The 20,904-nt window shown below is 37.2% G+C and overlaps 1 protein-coding gene across 1 annotated transcript in view; it reads left to right on the forward strand.

Moving 5' to 3' along the window:
• LOC136029739 (probable tubulin polyglutamylase ttll-15) overlaps nucleotides 1-20,904 on the forward strand; it is a 130,170-nt gene that overhangs the window by 58,126 nt on the left and 51,140 nt on the right. Inside the window, exons 7-8 of the mRNA XM_065708245.1 lie at nucleotides 6,207-6,382; nucleotides 19,700-19,827. Of these exons, the coding sequence (XP_065564317.1) occupies nucleotides 6,207-6,382; nucleotides 19,700-19,827 (304 nt within the window). The remainder of the gene's footprint in view (nucleotides 1-6,206; nucleotides 6,383-19,699; nucleotides 19,828-20,904) is intronic.

A 20,904-nucleotide genomic window follows, 5' to 3' on the forward strand; every position in this document is an offset into this window, starting at 1 on the left:
AGGGGCTTATTTGATTGCAAATTAAAAATTATAGAGCCCTTTTTAAGAGTACAAAGTCATTGGAGTGGAACCGCCCTCCACCCCACGTCTTTTTCTCCCCAAATGCAACCGATCAAAATTTTAAGATAGCCATTTTCATAAAAATAGTCTAAAGGTCAAATAATTTTGCCTCTGGGATTGGCAATCCCCCAGCCCCCTGGGCGAGGGCATTAAGTTATGCAAGTTACTCATTGTTAAAATATAAGGTTTTTGTAATAAGGATGGTGGTATGAACTTTGGAAGGTTTTCATTCATTTGGAAATCGAAAGTTCCAGGACCCTATTTAAGAAATTAGAAGTGATTGGAGGGTAACCACCCCACACCCTTTTCCCCCCAAATGTATCCGATGAAAATATTGAGATAGCCATTTTATTCAAAACAATTCAAAGGTCAAATAAATATGCCTCAGGGGTTAAGCCCCCCCCATGCCCCAGGGCAGGGGCCGTAAATTATGCAAGTTGCTAATGGTTAACATCTAAGGTTTTTAATAATAAAAGAGGTTGTGTTTGATCCTGAGTCCCTAAAACAGCTTAGAGCATTAAGGTGAAATCAGCAATATTTAAAGAACGACAGAGGATATTAATTTGAAATTTTCAAAGGAGATGTTGAAGATAGATCGGAGGATAACCAGCCCCCCTCCCTGCACTTTTTAGTTACCATTTCTGATCAAGGCTGATTGAAATTTTGAAATTGTAATTTTGTTCAGACTAGTCAAAAGGTCTAATAACTATACTTCCAGGAATGCTATGCCCCCATAGCCCCAGGACAAGGATCATAAATTATGCAATTTGTCTATTATTTATATTTAGGATTTTTCAGGAACGGGGGAAATATTTGATACTGGATGTATCCGAAAAGGCTAAGAGCATTAAAGTGGAACTTTGGAGAATGTCGAGGGGTATGTTATAATAAATCTAAGGGCACTATATACATCCAGTTTATCAAAATGAGGATCTGCAACGTTTTAAGAACAGCTTAGGGTGTTAAGTTGAAACTTTCAGGACATTTTAGGGGCGGTTAAAAAGTGGTTGTAGAGCCGCCAGCCCTTATCTTGACCTTTTTAGTTTCCCTCCCTCCAAAATATTAGATGAAAATTTTGATAAAGACATCTTGTTCAAATAGTCAAAATCTCAAACAACTATGTATATGGGGAAGACATAAACCCCCCACAGCTTTGGATGGGGATGCCAAACACAATGAAACACAGTTTGTGCGGGCTTGTTGTCAGAAGGATGTACCCTCAATATTGAGGAACGGCTGAGGGTAGAAAGTTGAAAATTTCATTGGAAGTTTAAGAGATATTAGAGGGCAACCATCCCCCTACCCTTTCTAGATGCTCCTTTTCCTCATCACTGATCATAATTTTGAAAACTTATTCTACTTCAAAGCAGTCAAAAAGTCTAGTAACTATGCCTATGGGGATGCAATGCCCCTCACTGACCCCAGGGTAAGGACTGTAAATTATACAATTTACATGCAGGATTTATCATTAGGAAAGGGAGGATGTTTGATTCTAGGTGTGTTTGGAAAAGCTATGGGGATTAAGGTGAAAGTTTAGGGAGTGTTGGAGGCATACTAAACCAAATCTAAAGATACTATGTGTATCCTGTTTATCAAAAAGGTGAATCTGAAATATTATAAGAATCGCTAAGGGTAGGAAGTTTAAGATTTTAAGCAGGTTGAGGAGGATGATAAAAAGTGGCTGGAGGGCGACCAGCCCCCCTCCTATTCTCTTTTTAGCTACCCTACCTTGAAAAATATCTGATCAGAATTTGGGAATAGTCGTCTTGTTTAAAATAGCCGAAAAGTCAAATAACTATACTTAAAAGGTTAGTTATGGTAAAAGAGGGCCTGTTTGATCCTGAGTCCTCGAACAGGCTAAGATTACTAAGGTGAAATTAAAAAAGATGTTTAGGAGAATATCAAACAAGAGCAAAGCACACTTTATGCAGGAAGGTTGTCAAAAGGACACAACAGCAATATCTAAGGAACGGCTAGGGTTGCTAAGTTGAAACTTTAAAGGCATGTTGAAAGGGATGATGAAAAAGTAAGAAAGGGCACCCCTCCCCCCTTGCCTCTGTAGATGCTCCCCTTAAACTGGTTGAGATCTTAAAAGGCAATTTTATTCAAAATAGTCGCAAAGACTAATAGCTATGCCTCCAGGGATGCTGTGACCCGACAGGCCCCGAGACAAGGTGTGTAAATTATGCAATCTATCCATTTTTCACGCGCAGAATTTATTGTCGGGAAAGGGGGGATTTTTATTCCTGTCACAGGAATAAAAATCCTGGAATCCTGTGTTTGTCCAAAAATACTAATTGTATTGAGGCAAAATTTCAGGTTGAGGGGTATTTTGAACTAAATCATGTGAAACTATCTGTATCCCAAGTTATTAAAAAAGATTATCTGCAATATTTTATAAATGGGTACGGGTATTTACTTGAAACTTTCAGGGTTACTTTTTTTTATGTTCCACTCAGGTGCTTACCTCTGTGCCATATCGGGAATGGACATTGATTATGGTTATTACGTATGGTAGCTCACTGTGGCTTGGTTTAGAGAGATTTGTGTGGTGGACGACAATTAGCCATTCATTTTTTGTTGATGTGTTCGTTCTTTATTCTTTTTTAATTCTTTCTTCCTGCATTCCCAGCCATATAGCCAATGTTTTTTCAAACTTTATTTTTACACAAAAGGAGTTTTTCAAAGAAAAGTAAAGAGCTACATTAAACCAAAGATGAGTAGAAATTAAAGTCAAATAGTTTTTCAAGTGTAAAACTACCATAAAGTACCATCAATAAATAAATGAAACCAAAAACAACAAGTAAATTATGTTAAATTACAAAGTCATACTGAAAACGAGCTGAAATTCATTTAAACAAGAGCAGTGCTAATGCCACCTGTGCCCTCTATATACAAGAACACAATTTCTGCTTATTGGGAACAATCTCTATAACAGCATGGGGTTAACGGTTTGATATATATATACTTATATTCATTGCTGGAAGGGCTAATAATTTTTGATTTGTCAAAGTTAAAAATGGAAAATGTTTAAAAAGTATTTTAAATAAATTTAATATATTAAAAACGCGCCGTTTATGTTAGACACGATTGTGATTGGTACCAACTCTAAGTAGTCGCAGCAGCAGTGACAATTAGTCGCATGTAGTTGCAATCGCAGTTTCAAATAGTCACAGTCGCAGTTGCAAGTAGTAGAAGTCGCACTTTCCAGTTTTTTTTTCAGTCGTAAGTAGCCACAAACGCAAGGAGTCGTATTTGTGTTTAGTAGTATTTATAAATAGTAACTAGTCAATAGTATTTGTAGTAAAGTAGTTGTAGTAGCCCTGAAAAGTTCTATTTAACTCCTTGAGCCATTTCTATTGCTAATACGCTCTTTTGACAACCTGCAAATCCATAGTGCGTTTAATTTTGCTCAACAGATACCCCAATACCCTCTCTAAATGGTCATAGGTGACTCTCAACAAGCCTCTCTCAATTCCATATGTGACTCTCAACAACCTTCTATGAGTTGCCATACATGACTCTCAACAACCCTCTCTAAACTGCCATACGTGACTCTCAATAATCCTCTCAGAATTCCCATACGTTACTCTCAACAACCCTCTCTGAACTGTCATACGTATGGGACCCTCTCCGAACTATCACGTATGGCAATAGGGCCTAAAACCCTCTCTGTAGGCTCTATTGCCATACGTGAGACTATATTCCACTTGTTTGTGCCTTCTGACTATGATAATTATGAAGGTATACTTATTTTTTAGGTCTTGTGGTTTTGGGGGGGGGGATTTGTATTATGGGTACTCCTTTTGAAGTGGCCAAATATTTCTGGTTTGGATTTGAAATTCAATGAAGCTTTCTAGGAAAGATTAGTTAATGACTTTTAATTGAAATTGTAATTAGTTTTGATCATTTTTGCACTAGACATTTTTTTCTTGCAAACGGTTTTTTCTAGTTTTTGGTTACTATAGCCTGTGTCTCTCTTTACTAGGTTAAAGCTACTACTAAGCTCATAATAATATGACAACCCAAATAATCTATAATATACTGAACTGTCCGAGGAAATTATTTGTAAACCATCATAGGCGTTGAAATAGCGCTGCCTAAGTAAAGAGTGAAGTGGGTTTTGTGTGCTTTTTTTTTTCAGCAAAACACTTTATATGAAAGAAGATGTCGTGCAAACTTTAGAAGAGGCTTATTTGAATAAAAATTAAAAGTTCTAGTTCTCTTTTTAAGATTCGGTATTGTTTAGAGGGCATAAGTCATTATCAATCAATAATGGCCTAAAAAAAGTAAACGATACTTCATCTTACTTAAAAACAATTAAAACATACAAAGGCAAAAGCAAAACATTCGTTATCAAAATAGCGCTCCATTGGTGCCGACCAATTCTTCTATTATAAGCTTCTATGCTTTTTCTGATAGAAGCATTCAGGTCTATGATTCCGTATCTTTTAATGACCCAGGAGTTGCTTGACCATGGTGGAAGGGCAAGCAGGTAGCATACCGGAAATATATTCGCCGAAACTCCTTCGTCTCAGTTTTCGTAAACGTACGCCAAAAAGGTGCAAGGTATAGGAAATCCGGGAGTGCAAAAGCATTGTAAAGTTTAGCTAACAGTTTGCGGTTGAATCGAAGTTTGTTTGCTACCAAGCTTCCGTATGCAGTTGTGGTTCGACGCTGGAAATGAAGGATCAGGAGCCTTCTAGTTGCTTTAAGATCGTCGCTGATAGGAAGCCCTAAATATTGTATTTGTGATTTTGGGGAAACTGGCGTGCCGTCGTGATTAATAGTGAATCCTGCTCGAGTTTCACACCAGTTGAACAGAACCATGTCTGATTTCTCTCTATTGAATGTAAGGTTAGTCTTAGCATATTCTTTACTTAAAATAGCTAAATTTCTTTCGAACGACTGCACTGTTCGACTGGGGTTAAAAATATCATCTAAATAAGCGATAAGCGACACATCGGTCCCTTTTAAAATACACGAAGGAACTGCGCTGGACTGGGCGTTCAGAATGCAATTATTGAAGACAATTGGAGAAGTAAATACACCCTGTCTGACGCCTTGACGGACTGGAATAACGAAACGTCTTATGGTCCCGTCAGGTAGCCTCATTACAACAGGAAGATGGTCATACATATCATATAAAGCACGAATAGCAGACGTGTCAACTTCACGTTTATTTACCTCAAAGAGAATTTGTGCGTGAATTAGAGAGTCGAATGCACGGCTTACATCATTACTCCCTAGGACGAGTGAATCACCAGACTTATCATCATCTATAAGTACTGACGATATTGCAGTAAGCGCGTGGGCACACCCTAGGCCTTTCCGGAAGCCAAACTAATATGGCAGCATGTAGCATTTATCTCTAAGTTCTGGCATTACAATTGTTTCAAAAATCTTGCAGAAAGTAGACTGTAATAGGCCGATATGAAGAACACTCATTCAGCGATTTATTCTTTTTTGGAACAGGAGTAAGACGAACAGAAGAGAACGAGGTCGGAACTATTCCAGTTGTGAACACCATTTGGAACATGAGCTCAAGGTGACAAAATAGTAGGGGACTTCCAAGAACAATATGTTGAGCACAAATGAAACCAAAACGAACAGGAGTTTCAATAAATAACTAAGTCAAGCTCAAAATGAGCAGAAACTACCACAAAGAGGAATAGGGCTAACACCCCCTGTGTTTTCTTATAATTTGCCCGTTACTGAAAACAAAGTACATTTTAAGCTTTTTTTTTTTGTATAACTTTATTAAATGAAAAATTATTAAGACTATCAGGATTTAATACAAGTATATATTAAACTATCAGTCCATATTCATTTCCTCTTTTCAGTAATCTTGGTTTTGATAGTGTTTTTTTTTTTTTCCTTTTTTTCATATTTTTATGTTATGAAAAGTACAAATACATAGCTGGAAATAAATATTGTTTTCTTTAAAGCGCAAATTATGTTCTGGTCCTTAAAAAGTGCAGGGGGCGTTGGTTATTTTTGATAATTACTCTTTGGGATTGGGATTGCATACATTAATAGGATACATCTTTTTTTTAATGTAGTGGTTTGTCTTTCCTTCCAATGCTGGCATTTGAAATTTTATTACAGCATGTCATCACCGTGCCTAGAACTTCCCATATTTTCAGGCAAAAACCCTGAAGAAATATGGCAACAAGCCTATGAAGCTATCAGAGCCATCTTACTAAGCAAAGAGCAAGCACTGGTGACTACTACAGAAGCATACCCATCAAAACGAAGCTTTTTTGAGCTAATGCGTTTTGATTTTGCGTTAGATAGATATTTTCGTATGTATATCATGGAGGTTAGTAGCTACCATCTAGCAACTTTTTATTTTTTTCGTTAGACTGATAAAACTCAAATATTTTTAAAACTATTCTTTTGAAGAATTCAAAACCACGAACTTATGTAGCAAAAGTCAATGAGCGGGCATGTCTGCCGGTCTTTGATTTTGTATTGACTAAGTATTATCGCATTTACCCTGTGGATTTTAGTAACTACCATCTAATAAAATAGAAAATTCTGTTCCACGAAAAAAATAAAGAAAATGAAGAAAGTAAAAAATAAGAAACCTAACCAGTGATTTTCAGTTGCCAAAAAAAAACGAATAGAAAAAACTGGTAATTTGGCAAATATATTCACTATCCTCAGAGTCTCCTGTACCCAGTATCCCAAGTAAACCCCAATATCACTGTCCTCACCGCTCGCAAATAAGGAAGTGATAAGGGCATAAACAAAAGAAAAGTAAACAATAACCTTTTGAAGTAAACGGAACTGAATCAGAGAAGTGACTGAACAGAAGACGAAAAATAAAAAAAATAAACGATTGAAAGACCATAGAAAAAGTTGACTGTGCAATAATTTTTTCTCTAGCGACAATTGCAGACTGTTTACTGATCTAATTGTGTTGCTAGAGCAACACTTTGGTTTTGTCGTGTTTTTTTTTTTCTAGCACCCCGATTTCAGCTAACTCCTAGAAAGTGGTAAGGGTCTAATCTCTCCAGTTTTTATGGAAAGTGTTGACCTTAGGCCGGATTGATGAATATGACTTTGCATTTTGGAAAGCTTCGTAGAACTCTAGCCTGGGGCCAAAAAAGATGGTTTTTGCTTGTCCTTGAGCCAGAGCCTATGGTGTGTGAAGTGAAGGTATGTTTTATAGCCTATGTCAGAGAGAACTATCCGAAATTGCGCATTCAAGCTTTCGTTTCATCAAACCATGTTTCTGCTTTCGAATGGAAAGCTCCGTTCTAGCAGGCAGGCAGGCAAGCACCAGTTTCAAATTGAAGGTGACTAAAATCTATAAGTTTTAAATATATGCGGCAGTTACCCGGCCACATAGTCAATATATCTTCTTTGAGTGATAAATGGAAAAAATTTACAGAAACAAAAAAGTGGCATTTTCCCATGGGTCCAAAAGTTCTGCCATCTATTGTTTCTACCCATTTCTGTTCGTGATTTAAGCTGAGTTTATCATTCGGTTTTTCACACACTGGGAATGGCATTAGAGTATTGGTATCATATATGCCTCTTAAACTTTAAAAGTTCTCTCATTGCTATAGAAATTAGAGTTTATCCTTTGCTCTTTTCTAAGTGAAGACGTTATAAACTTGGCCTACGGCAAAAAGTCAACTTTTGATCTAAGACAGATAGATTTTTTTTGGACGACAGTCGATAGGTCTTGATGAGCTGATCAAAGTATATGTTATCCATTTTTTGGTAGAAAAATTCCTTCATGAGATGTACCAGTTTGAAAGTTTAAAAGGGTTTGACAGCTTCAATAGTAAGGTACACACTGAACCCAAAAATAGGCTTTTACCAATCGTGATACATATAGGGGAGTTTTAAGCAACAGCCGGTTGTTAGCTCATTAATCATCTTCGGGAATGAGGGGTTCGCAACTTTTGCTAGTTGGTGTTCTAATTATTTGTTTCCAGTGTATTTAATGGTAAGACCAATTTGGTTCCAGTGGTAAGACATGTAGGGGACCTGTTAATTTTAAGATCCTTACGGATTAACAATTTCAGTGTTTAATCGAAGCGAGGAAAAAAACAACCAAAAAGTTGCTCTCGCAACATTTTGCTCCGCAAAGCCGAACAAACGTTTCCGCAACACCTCACGTTGCCCATGCAACGTAGATCTTGTTTTTGTTAAAACTGATAGTTGATTTTTTTTTTTTTTTTACGAGAAGGAATGAATGCTGAATCTTTTATTAAATTATCATAAACAATCCCCCCCCATCCCACAAAAAAATTAGTATCCTCAATGTATCCCCAGAGTCTGTTTCAACCGAGGTCTTTATTTGTGGATTATCTCTTATTCGTTTTTTATCGGAGGGTCATTTATAGCGAGTGTCGCATCAGAACGTACTTACAGACCATTTTTGCTATGTAGACCGGTATAATTTTCCCAAACAATAAAAATGTTTATTATTAAAAGTCATGTAACGATTTTGCCAAAAGATCAACAATATTACCATCAGGCTTATTTTGGTATGATTGATGCGCTTGATTTTACATTCAAAAAGTATCATCGGGTTTACCTTAATAATTTATTAATAATAATGATTCACTCTCCTTGCTTTATATTATGTAGGTTAGTAGTTACCATTCGAAAATTTTGGCCGTTTTTACAAAAAAAAAACTCTCGACTCTTTTTATGACAATTTAAACTGCCGATGTCTTCCCAAATAGTTAAACTATTCTTTTGAAAAAATTAAAACACCTAAATTTTTAAATAACGAAAAAACGACGAATAGCGCTCTTGTGACTGATAACGCCTTTTTTTGCTATCATATGATTAAAATATTCCCAACCAGCTAGAGTGCTCTTATCAAGAGTCTTTTGGGCGTCTTAATCTAGCTTATGTGTCCGATTGTTATGGACACATTATCGGCACATTATTGCTTATTGTCCGTTTATTAGCTTGTTATCGGCACATTGGACGATTTTATTAGCACATTTTTATTTCATCCACCCCACCCCCTTCCAACTCAAAACCATAGCTTCGTCCTTGCCTGTACCTTCTAAAGACCAGAAGATAATCTGCCATTTATTGAAAACAAATTACATTTTAAATGGTCTGTTCTGTATAACTCTGTTGAATCCAAAATTATTAAGACCTTTGTCTATCTGAATTTATAGAGAAAAACTATCTGGTGTGCTAGAGACACTCGTTTTCTTTTCTGTGATTATTCAGGCATTTACAGTTTTGTAGTAATTTGGAAGTGATTAAGATGTGAATTTTGTTTATATGTTTTTTTCTCTTGTTTGTTGTTTTTGTTTTTTCTTTAGATGATTAAATTTTTCCCTTTATTTTTCTCGGACGGTGAGTCGATATATTCGGATCTTTATTATTTAAATTTTGGTTACTGTTTTTTTTCTTTTGTTTTGTTCCTGTGTTTACTTTAAATTATGCTCGGTTTTTCTCTTTTTAATTTAAAAAACAATCTATGCAGATTGAACGAATTCTTTTCTCATGCACTATGATTATGCCATGGACAAATATTATCGCACTTGCCTTACAGAAATTGATATTAATCATCCCAAAGATTAAGCCTTTTCTTTTAATTAACTATCATACTTTGAACAAGAGCTAAGAGCTCATATGGCACTTTTGACGAGGCAAGAAGAGCTAAGAGCCAAGAGCTCATATGGTATAAGCTCTAACAAAATTCTAAGAATCAATAGATTGATTTAAAAGGAAAATCAGCGGCTTAATGCCGGTCAGGATTTAAAATAAGAGCTCTGAGTCACGATGTCCTTCTAAATATCAAAATTCATTAAGATCCGATCCCCCACTCGTAAGTTATAAATACCTAATTTTATTCTCTCCCTTTAGCCCCCCCCCCACCTCCAGATGGACGAATCTGGGAAAACGACTTTATCAAGTCAATTTGTGCAGCTCCCTGATACGCCTACCAATTTTCATCGTCCTAGCACGTCCAGAAGCACCAACCTCGGCAAATCACTGAACCCATCCCCCAACTCCCCCAAAGAGAGTGAATCTGGTACGGTTACGTCAATCACGTATCAAGGACATTTGCTTATTCTATCCACCAAGCTTCATCCCGATTCCTCTACTCAAAGTGTTTTTCAAGATTTCCCCCTCCAACTCCCCCCAATGTCAAAAGATCCGGTTGGGATTTGAAATAAGACCTCTGAGGCATGAATTCCTTCTAAATATAGAATTTCATTAAGACCCGATCACCTATTCGCTAGATAAAAATACCCCAATTTTTACGTTTTCCAAGAATTCCGGTTTCCCCCTCCAACTCCCCCCGATGTCACAGGATCTGGTCGGAATTTAAAATCAGAGCTTTAAAGCACAAAATCCTTCTAAGTATCAAAATTCATTAAGATCTGGTCACCCTTTCGTAAGTTACAAATACCTCATTTTTCAAATTACCCCCCCAACTCCACCAAAGAGAGCAGATAAAGTCTGGCTATTTCAGTCACATATCTTAGACAGGTTTTTATTATTCCCGTCCAATTTCATCCTGATCCCTCCGCTTTAAGTATTTTCTAAGATTCTCGGTTCCCCCCCCCCCAACTGCCCCCCCCCCCCAAATGAGGCTGGATCCGGTTAAGATTTAAAATACGAGATCTGAGTTACAAGATCCTTCTAAATAGAAAATTTCATGAAGATCCGATCACTCCTTCGCAAGTTTAAAATACGTCATTTTTTCTATTTTTCAGAATCAACCCCTCCCTCCCAATAGAGCGGATCCGTTTCAATTATGTAAATCACGTATCTAAGACTTCTGCTTATTTTTCTCACCAAGTTTCATCCCAAACCCTCCAATCTAAGCGTTTTCCATGATTTTTGGTTCCCCCGCCCAAACTTCCCCCAATGTCGCCAGATCCGGTCAGGATTTAAAATAAGAGCTTTGAGACACGATATCCTTCTAAATATCAAATTTCATTGAGATCCGATCACCCGTTCGTAAGTTAAAAATACCTCATTTTTTCTAGTTTTTCAGAATTAACCCCCCCCCCCAAACTACCCCAAAGAGAGCGGATCCGTTCCGGTTATGTCAATCATGTATCTAGGACTTGTGCCTATTTTTCCCACCAAATTTCATTCCGATCCCTCAACTCTAAGCGTTTTCCGAGATTGTAGGTCCCCCCCCTTTTCCCCCCAATGTCCCCGGATCCAGTCGGGATTTAAAATAAGAGTTCCAAGCATCAAATTTCATTAACATCTGATCAACCGTTCGTAAGTTAAAAATACTTCATTTTTTCTATTTTTTTCGAATTAACTGGCCCCCCACTCACCCCCCCCAGATGGTCAAATTGGGAAAACGACTATTTCTAATTTAATCTGGTTCGGTTTCTGATACGCCTGCCAAATTCCATCGTCCTAGCTTACCTGGAAGTTCCTAAAGTAGCAAAACCGGGACCGACAGACCGACAGAATTTGCGATTGCTATATGTCACTTGGTTAATACCAAGTGCCATAAAAAGCATTAAAATACTGATTAACTGTTAAGCTATGTTTTTTTCATCTGTAAAACTACTTGTTTAAAATCCTAAATTAGGGGTCCGAAAAAATCAAAAGCTGAGATAGCAGCTTGCTAATTCTTGTCTCATATGAACAGTAATAAACAGAATGGCAGAATAGTATCATAGATGGCAGAATAGTATCTTCCTGTATTTGATGTTGAGTGCTTTCTTGGACAAAATTTGATGTTTAATTATTATGACTATATAAAAGCATACTTTCCGTCAGTGTTCTTCTATTATATTGAACTCTCAAAAAGTCGTCATCCCATTGATGACCTTTATGCACGGGGGTGTATAAGATGTCCATGGAAGAGTTGAAGGTGTCCCTGAACCTTCCCTGCATACATGGAGGTGTTCTTTATATATAAAGCTGAGAGTCTCCTCTACGGTACTTTAATGATTTCACCCAAAAACAAAATAATGATCCTGTCCTTCTCTTTGTACTTCTCTTTTTATCAGGAATACCATGTGACATATAATGCTTCATTGATTTTTTTTTTTTGCGCCGAAATAATCGCTGATTTTAGACACTTATATTTCTTGGGTACTAAACATAGCAAGCATCTGTCCTGACTTTAGACCCAATGAAACCTAATCTGGAATCCTAAAAGCCTAGTTTAGTGTTTTCGGCCTTTTCATGTAACGGCAGTGAGTTTTAATTGGGAAAAATTAGAAAAAAATGAGGTATTTTTAACTTACGAACGGCTCATCAGATCTTAGTGAAATTTGATTTTTAGAAGGATATTATTTCTCAGAGCTCTTATTTCAAATCCCGCCCAGATCTGGAGACATTGGGGGGAATCGGAGGAAGAAACCTAAAATCGCGGAACACGCTTAGAGTGGAGGGATTGGGATGAAACTTGGTGGGGAAAATAAGTACAAGTACTAGATTGACATAACCGGAACGGATCTGCTCTCTTTGGGGGAGTTGGGGAGGGGTTAATTCTGAAAAAAAAATGAAAAAAATAAGGTATTTTTAACTTACGAAGGAGTTATCGGATCTTAATGAAATTTCATATTTAGAACGGCTCGTAACTCAGATCTCTTATTTCAAATCCCGATCTGATCCATTGTCATTTGGGGGAGTTGGGGGGACTGGAAATCTTGGAAAATGCTTAGAGTGGAGAGATCAGGATGAAACTTGGTGGGAAGAATAAGCACAAGTTCAAGATACGTGACTGAAATAACCAGATTCGCTCTGTTTGGGGGAGTTGGGGGGTGGGGTATTTCGGAAAAATTAGAAAAAATGAGGTATTTGTAACTTACGAACGGGTGATCAGATCTTAATGACGTTCGATATTTAGAAGAATTTTTTGTATCAGAGCTCTTTTTTAATCCCGACTAGATCCAGTGACATTAGGGGGAGTTGGATGGGGAAACCGGAAATCTTGGAAAACGTGAAAATTGAGGTATCTTTATCTTACGAATGGGTGGTCGGATCTTATTGAAACTTGATTATAGAAAGGTCTTATGTCTCAGATGCTCCATTTTCAATTTGAGTCGGATCCGGGGACTAGGGATCTGGAAGGGGGAGACAGAAATCATGGAAACTGGAAATCTTGGAAAACGTTTAGTGTGGAGTGTTCGGGATGAAACTTGATGGGAAGAATAAGTTCAAGTTATAGATACATGATTGACATAATTGGAACGGGTTCGCTCTCTACGGGAGAGTCGGGGGAGGGGGTCCAGTGCTTTGGTGAGTTCGGTGCTTCTGGACGTGTTAGGACGATGAAAATTGGTAGGCGTGTCAGGGATCTGCACAAATTGACTTGATAAAAGTCATTTCCCGACTCGACCATCTGGGGGGCTGGAGGGGGAGGAAAAATTGAAAAAAAATCTATTTTTAACTTACGAATTGGTGATTGGATCGTAATGAAGTTTGATATTTAGAAAGACCTCGTGTCTCAGAGCTCTTATTTGAAATCTCGACCGTATCTGGTGATATTGGGGGAGTTGGAGGGGGAAACGGGAAATCTTGGAAAAAGCCTCGAGTGGACAGATCGGGATGAAACTTGGTGGGAAAAATAAGCACAAGTACTAGATTGACATAACCGGAACGGATCTGCTCTCTTTGGGGGAGTTGGGGGGGGGGGGGAATTCTGAAAAATTTGAAAAAATAAGGTATTTTTAACTTACGAAGGAGTGATCGGATCTTAATGAAATTTCATATTTAGAACTACCTCGTAACTTAGATCTCTTATTTCAAATCCCGATCTGATCCAGTGTCATTTGGGGGAGTTGGGGGACTGGAAATCTTAGAAAATGCTTAGAGTGGAGAGATCAGGATGAAACTTGGTGGGAAGAATAAGCACAAGTTCAAGATACGTGACTGAAATAACCAGATTCGCTCTCTTTGGGGGAGTTGGGGGTGGGGTAATTCGGAAAAATTAGAAAAAATGAGGTATTTGTAACTTACGAACGGGTGATCAGATCTTAATGACGTTTGATATTTAGAAGAATATTTTGTTTCGGAGCTCTTTTTTTTAATACCAACTAGATCCAGTGACATTAGGGGGAGTTGGATGGGGAAACCGGAAATCTTGGAAAGCGTGAAAATTGAGGTATCTTTATCTTACGAATGGGTGGTCGGATCTTATTGAAACTTGATTATAGAAAGGTCCTATGTCTCAGATGCTCCATTTTCAATTTGAGTCGGATCCGGGGACTAGGAATCTGGAGGGGGGAGACAGAAATTATGGAAACCGGAAATCTTGGAAAACGTTTAGAGTGGAGTGTTCGGGATGAAACTTGATGGGAAGAATAAGCTCAAGTTATAGATACATGATTGACATAATTGGAACGGGTTCGCTCTCTACAGGGGAGTCGGGAGAGGGGGTCCAGTGCTTTGGTGAGTTCGGTGCTTCTGGACGTGTTAGGAGGTTGAAAATTGGTAGGCGTGTCAGGGATCTGCACAAATTGACTTGATAACAGTCATTTCCCCGACTCGATCATCTGGGGGGCTGGAGGGAGAGGAAAAATTGAAAAAAATATATTTTTAACTGACGAATGGGTGATTGGATCGTAATGTAGTTTGATATTTAGAAAGACCTCGTGCCTCAGAGCTCTTATTTGAAATCTCGACCGTATCCGGTGATATTGGGGGAGTTGGAGGGGGAAACGGGAAATCTTAGAAAAAGCTTCGATTGGACAGATCGGGATGGAACTTGGTGGGAAGAATAGCACTAGCACTGGCATAACCGGACTGAATCTGCTCTCTTTGGGGGAGCTGGGGGGGGTGTTAATTCGGAAAAATTAGAACAATTGAGGTATTTTAACTTATGAACGGGTTACCGGATCTTAATGAAATTTGATATCCAGATGGAACTCATTTCTCAGAGCTCTTATTTTAAATCCCGACCAGATATGGTGAAATTGGGGGGAGTTGGAGGGGGAAACCGGAAATCTCGGAAAACGCTTTGAGTGGAGAGATCAGGTTGAAACTCGTTGGGTAGAATAAGCAAATGTCGTAGATCGGTGCTTCTGGACATGCTAACGATGAAAATTGGTAGGCGTGTCAGGGACCTGTACAAATTGACTTGATAAAGTCGTTTTCCCCGATTCGACCATCGGGGGGGGGCTGAAAGGAGAGGAAAAATTAGAAAAAATGAGGTATTTTTAACTTACGGGTGAGTGATCGGATCTTAATGAATTTTGATATTTAGAAGGATTTCGTGTCTCAGAGCTCTTATTTTAAATCCCAGCCGGCGTTAAGCCTCTGATTTTCTTTTTAAATGGATCTATTGATTCTTAGAATTTTGCTAGAGCTCATGCCATACGAGCTCTTGGCTCTTAGCTCTTCCGACCTCGTCACAGGTGCCATATTAGCTCTTAGCTTTTGTTATAAAAAAAACCGTAATTTTAAATTTTCTAAAGATCATAAAAATGAAAAAGCAAAACGGAATTAGATTTTTACATTTAGATTGCAGGTGTTTGGGTCTGATTCTCTAAATTTTGTGCTTAACAAATATTGTCCATTGCATAATAACCATCCAAAAAACTGCCATTTTTTCTAATGGCTCTTGCCAAAATATTCCTAAACTACTTTTTTAAAATCTACTTCTTTTATTTTAGAAAAAGGAATTGTTGTCTTGTATTTTGCATAATTACTCTGCAAATGACCATGACCTTGATTTTGGAGTCACAAAGAGGCATAAATTTTAAAGTCAGAAGATCAACATAAAGTCATTTAAAGTCATTAATTGTTGACTTAAAATTCCACTGAAATCATTGTTGACCAATGCAGTGTATGTGCTATTGAAACAATCACGTAGTTTTAATATCCAGGTTGCAAGTATTGTAAACCAAACTTCCAGCGTGATATTCTTTGTGGGTCTAGTCTTAACATTCATTTGAGGCAAAAGTGTATGTATATACTGTTACCTTTTAAGGATAGGGAACCCCCATGATAGAAATATAAACTATGCTGACTTACTCCTATGCTGACTGACTCCTATGACTTAGGCACCCAGATTATATCCATTTTATACATGATTCATTTATTATGCCTTGGTTACCACTTATGTCTAATGTTTTGATTTCTTTTTTTTTACCGTCTCGAATATGTTAAGTCTAAATTCACAGGGTTTATTCTTTTTTTTTGTATTATAATCTTCACAGCTCCATTAACAATGATGATATACTGCTAGTCCTTATGATTTTCTCATCTTATTTCCATTTTGATGTATTTATCATGCGTTCACTTGAATGCCTCAAGCGAGGGATTTTCATGGATTACCTCTACTGGGAGGCTATTGCGGGTGACGATGGATTGTATGGCGAAGCTCATTTTTAGGTATTCCTGACGGGATGTACCTGTTACAGATAGTCCTGCCGGGCTGTGTTTTGGTAAATTGTCTATATAGGCTTTGCTCTCTTAGGAACGGACTTTTATAAATCGTCTTATGGAAGGTAATGCATGTATTAGTAAAGACTGTCATAATTGTTACTCCGAAACGATTTCGGATCGATTCCAGGGTTTGGGATCCAGGTTTCCAGAAGCTTCCTCGCGATCAGCCCGACTATAAGCCAGTTGGGAAGGAGCAATATGGCTTTTTAGAGCACTGGCGAAAGATGACATGCATATTTTATGACTGGTATCATGTACGATATGAACGTGGGCACTGTGGAATTGGCAGGGTAAGGCTTTTAAATCTTAGAATAACTCCTAGCTTCCTAGAGAATGAGGAACTGACTTTGCGGAGATGTTCAGCCCACATGAGGTTTGAAGAAAAGTGGACTCCAAGAAGGCGTAGTGTCTGTTATCTTTTTATTACCACTTCTTTAAAGATAGAGTCAGGATGGGCAATCTTATTTTGTGCTTTCCAAATGGGAGTTTTCTAGTTTTTGGTGTATTGAAGCTATCAAGCTGTTCATCTGCAGACATCTAGGTTTTATCTAACCAGTTGGTCTAAATTCTCCTGAGTGGATCGTTGAGATCTTCGTCCTTTGCTATGGTGATCATTGTCCTCGTATCATCAGCCAAGCGGTGAGAATCTGTCGCAAAGTTATCCCCTAGGTTGTTTTTGAACACTAGGAAAAGAGGCCTAAGAATAATTCCTCGTGATATTCCTTATAGTACTGGGTGTTCTTTTGAGGTGAAACCTCTAAAAATCACTAGTAATGAACTTTGACAAAGAAACTACATAAGAAAGCAAATAGATAAAGGGACAACAAAAAAAAAGTAGTTCTCGTTTTCATACTTTTTCGTTTCCTCAAATCAACGAGCGAATCTGCATGTGTACCTGAAACGAACGGCTTAGATGGTTTTAACATGTCCTTCTCATTCTACACGAAAATGATGTGTCTCGTCATTTGATTGTCACAATTCATCTGTTTCCGTTGTTTCATTGTCGATACAGCCAAAATAATCAGATTGTAACAAATTTTTTAAAAGTATGCACAATATCATGAAAATTTATAGACTATGAGAAGGAGTTGGTTCCTGTGCTCTGCAATTGGTATGCTGCATGGCGAATTTGTGTCTATTAATACATTTTTTTATTTCATCAACTTCCTATATTGACATCCTTATTAATTCATTGGGCTACCATATTCTCGTAATTAAAAAACGTTTAAAATGAAGTTCCAGAGAAAAGTAAAGGGCTATATTAATACCAAAGACGATCAAAAATAAAGTCATCTAATGATTCAAACTTAAAACGTCCCGAAATTACACCAAACAGAAATAGGACTCACTTACGCATGCCTTGAGACATTAGTTTTTATTGTGCTGTTATTGATGTGTGACAAAGAAATCATACTGCTCGGAAGACGTCACAAATGACGCTCTAACCTTTAAAAGGCTTAGGGGGTGTTATCCCTATTCTTGTTAGTTATAAATTATTTTATTTAAAGTTTAAGAAAGTAGCAAAAAAGAAACGGGAGGGGATCGGGTTGCCGCTAAATTACTTTTGACTCTTTAAAAGGGCACTAGAACGTTCCATTTCCAATCGAGTAAACCTGCTTCAAAGTTTGTATGGCCACCCATATCATACAAAGTAGCCTGGAGAGCAAATGTTGGAAGGAAGCTACTCCAATCCTTACTTAGACAGTTCCACTACGCTGACTATGATAAAATATTTTGTAACTCCATTCTAGTAACAAATGATATTTAAATAAGTACTTCAATTTGAGGCAATATTAGTAAAACATTATTCCTAATCATTTTCATTGTGAATGGTGTCGCTAAGTATCTCACAAGGGTAAGAAGGGAAAAGTTGGACATTCTGCATCAGATCCGTCTACAACTATATCTGACGATGCAGCATTAATCGGTCAGGCGTATACATCTAGCCACGCTTCAGCTCCATTCGATTCTATTTAGCGCTTCCTTAGATTTTTTAGATTTATTGGCCAGCTTGTTATATTTATTATTTTTTAGCAACTTGGTTTACCAAAATATATATTACCTGATATACGTCCGATCCAATGACATAGGCATGATTGTATGCTAGATACCTCAACAGGAAACGCAGCCAAACATAGGAAAAACAAGAAAAAAAACTTTCTCACATATGGCAATTCAACATGACATTTTCCTCTTGACCCAAACTCACCCTAACCAAAAAATATAAAACGAGAGACGATAGGAAGCAACCGAAGAAATTATTAACTATCTGTCTTTTGTTACTATTCAGTAAAACGCTGCGAAGAGTTTGAATCAGTATCAGTTCGGTTAACCGAGATAGCTTGACAAATATTTAAAATTCTAAGACTGAGTTAGAAAACTGAGTTAGACCGTTCCGCTCAAAATGATTAATTTAGGTCAAGGTGATTATTACAAAGATTATTTAAGAAGTTTTGCTTTTTTTCAGGTACCTAACTTACTTGTTTTGGAACCATCGGCAATTGTTACATTCAATAAAAACATATTTGCCGTAAGACCTATCTCAGGTCTATTCATATCTGAAAATTGTAATTTTCTAAAGTTTTTCTTTTGGTTTTTTGAATATTATGAAATTTTTACGGCAATTCCGCATTTTTGCCGGTGTTGTCACGTTAAACCGTGAAAAGAAACAAGGAAAACCAGTTGGATTCGGCAACACTTTTCTTCGTCGTAATTCAAACATTAACAATCCGTTGATTCACAAAGACATTTACGCTTTCAAAGTTACACCTTTTTGGTTGTTTTGTGATATAAGTTTTTAGCTTATTTTGCGCTGGTATCTTACCCACGTCTCCCAGGTTTTTTTAATTTGGCGTTCTCCACTTCCAAAAATTACACACGGAAACTCATTTCATTAAAAATCGTATTCACGATCTTTTTCTAGTTTTTTTGAAGCTGTTTATGGTTTTTCAAGTAAAAAGTTTAGTCAAAGGGATTCAGAAGGCCTAATTAAAGTAAAGCCAAGACAGATAGTTTCTATGAAAAGCAAAGCTTGATCTGTACTTTAACCAAGGCTGTATTCTGGGGAGGAGTTAAGGAGTTCGAACCCCCCCTAAATGTTTGTCTGACTTGTAAAAACGTAATAAAAATGCATTTAGATGCGTTTTAGAAAAAAATCGGTATCACCCTGGAAAAAATTCCACCACCGCGCAATAATCTAGGCACTGCCCTACTTTTAGCCCTATTAATCTAGCACTCGCAAGAAAGATTACAAACACTTGCATACTTCTTATAGGCAAATATGTCACCGAACCTCAGTAGTGAGCACTTTCCTCCAAATAGGCTGCTATATCTTCAAGTTATCTACAGTACTTTGAGTCTTGTAGGCCTTGGAAGAAGAGGGCATACCGACAACACCGAGATGTGAGTATGAATTCTTTTCATTCTTATAAAAAGAATCGTCGTAGCAATTTTTTCCTTTTTTGGCCTCGAAGTCAAATTAAATGGTGATCAAAAACTTTCGGTATAACAAGTGTCGTCTATTTTTTTTTTTTTTTTTTATTATTGTTTTCTCTAATTGGAATTTTGCCTCAATATATGCGGGATTTATTTATGGCCATCGTGCATTATTGTACGCAAAGGAAATAACGTTTTTGACTTAACTTCTTATTTATTTTAGTTTTTCATATTTTTACTTCACTTCTTATCTATTGTTGTTTTTAATATTTTTTTTCATCTTAATGTAATGTCAGTTTGTCATTATTTCATTTTAATTTTTCAGTTTGATTTTTTTCATTTATCTTATTTTTTAGTATTTTTCAATCCTTAGTTTGAGCATTATGATTTTGTTATTTAAGATGCGTTCTCTTAATCAATTATTCTTATGGTTACATCCATATCCTTACACAGTTTACTCGTATGCATTTTGTCAATACTGGCGAACTAGAAAAAAAAACTCATTTGCACCTTTTCTCTTTCCTTTTATACGAAAATAAAACTGAAGAATAGTTATAAACGGTCTCTTTCTATTCGAACTCTTTATTCTTAGTGTATGTGGTGGCACAGGGGATTGGTCTCTGATTGGCAGCACGGGGTCCATGGTTCGATCCCAGTCACCAGAGGGCCAGTACTCTGTATCTAGTCTCCTTGTGTTGTCAAGAAGTATGGTTAATTCGTAGACTAGACTCTTAATTCTTTTTCCTCGAGAAACTTTCTGAGCCATATTTTTAAGATGATGTGACAAATTATCCTTTATTTAATTCCTTTCTTGCCTTTTTATCGATATTGAGAGACCATTTCTATTTTTTCTTTTTTTACAAAATCGGAAAGACTTCTCAAATCTTTACTGTTTATTTTCAAGGCGAGGTGAAACATTGTCGGTTCTTGTTTCGTTCTTTGATTATTTTCCTTAGACCGGCTGCCTTTCGAGTTGCTAAGTTAGATTTTTCTTTCTTTATCCATACTTCCTCCATGAGTTCATGCCAATTTCAAATCAGGCTC

Source organism: Artemia franciscana, chromosome 7 (genome assembly GCF_032884065.1).
Source record: "Artemia franciscana chromosome 7, ASM3288406v1, whole genome shotgun sequence".
NCBI lineage: Eukaryota > Metazoa > Arthropoda > Branchiopoda > Anostraca > Artemiidae > Artemia > Artemia franciscana.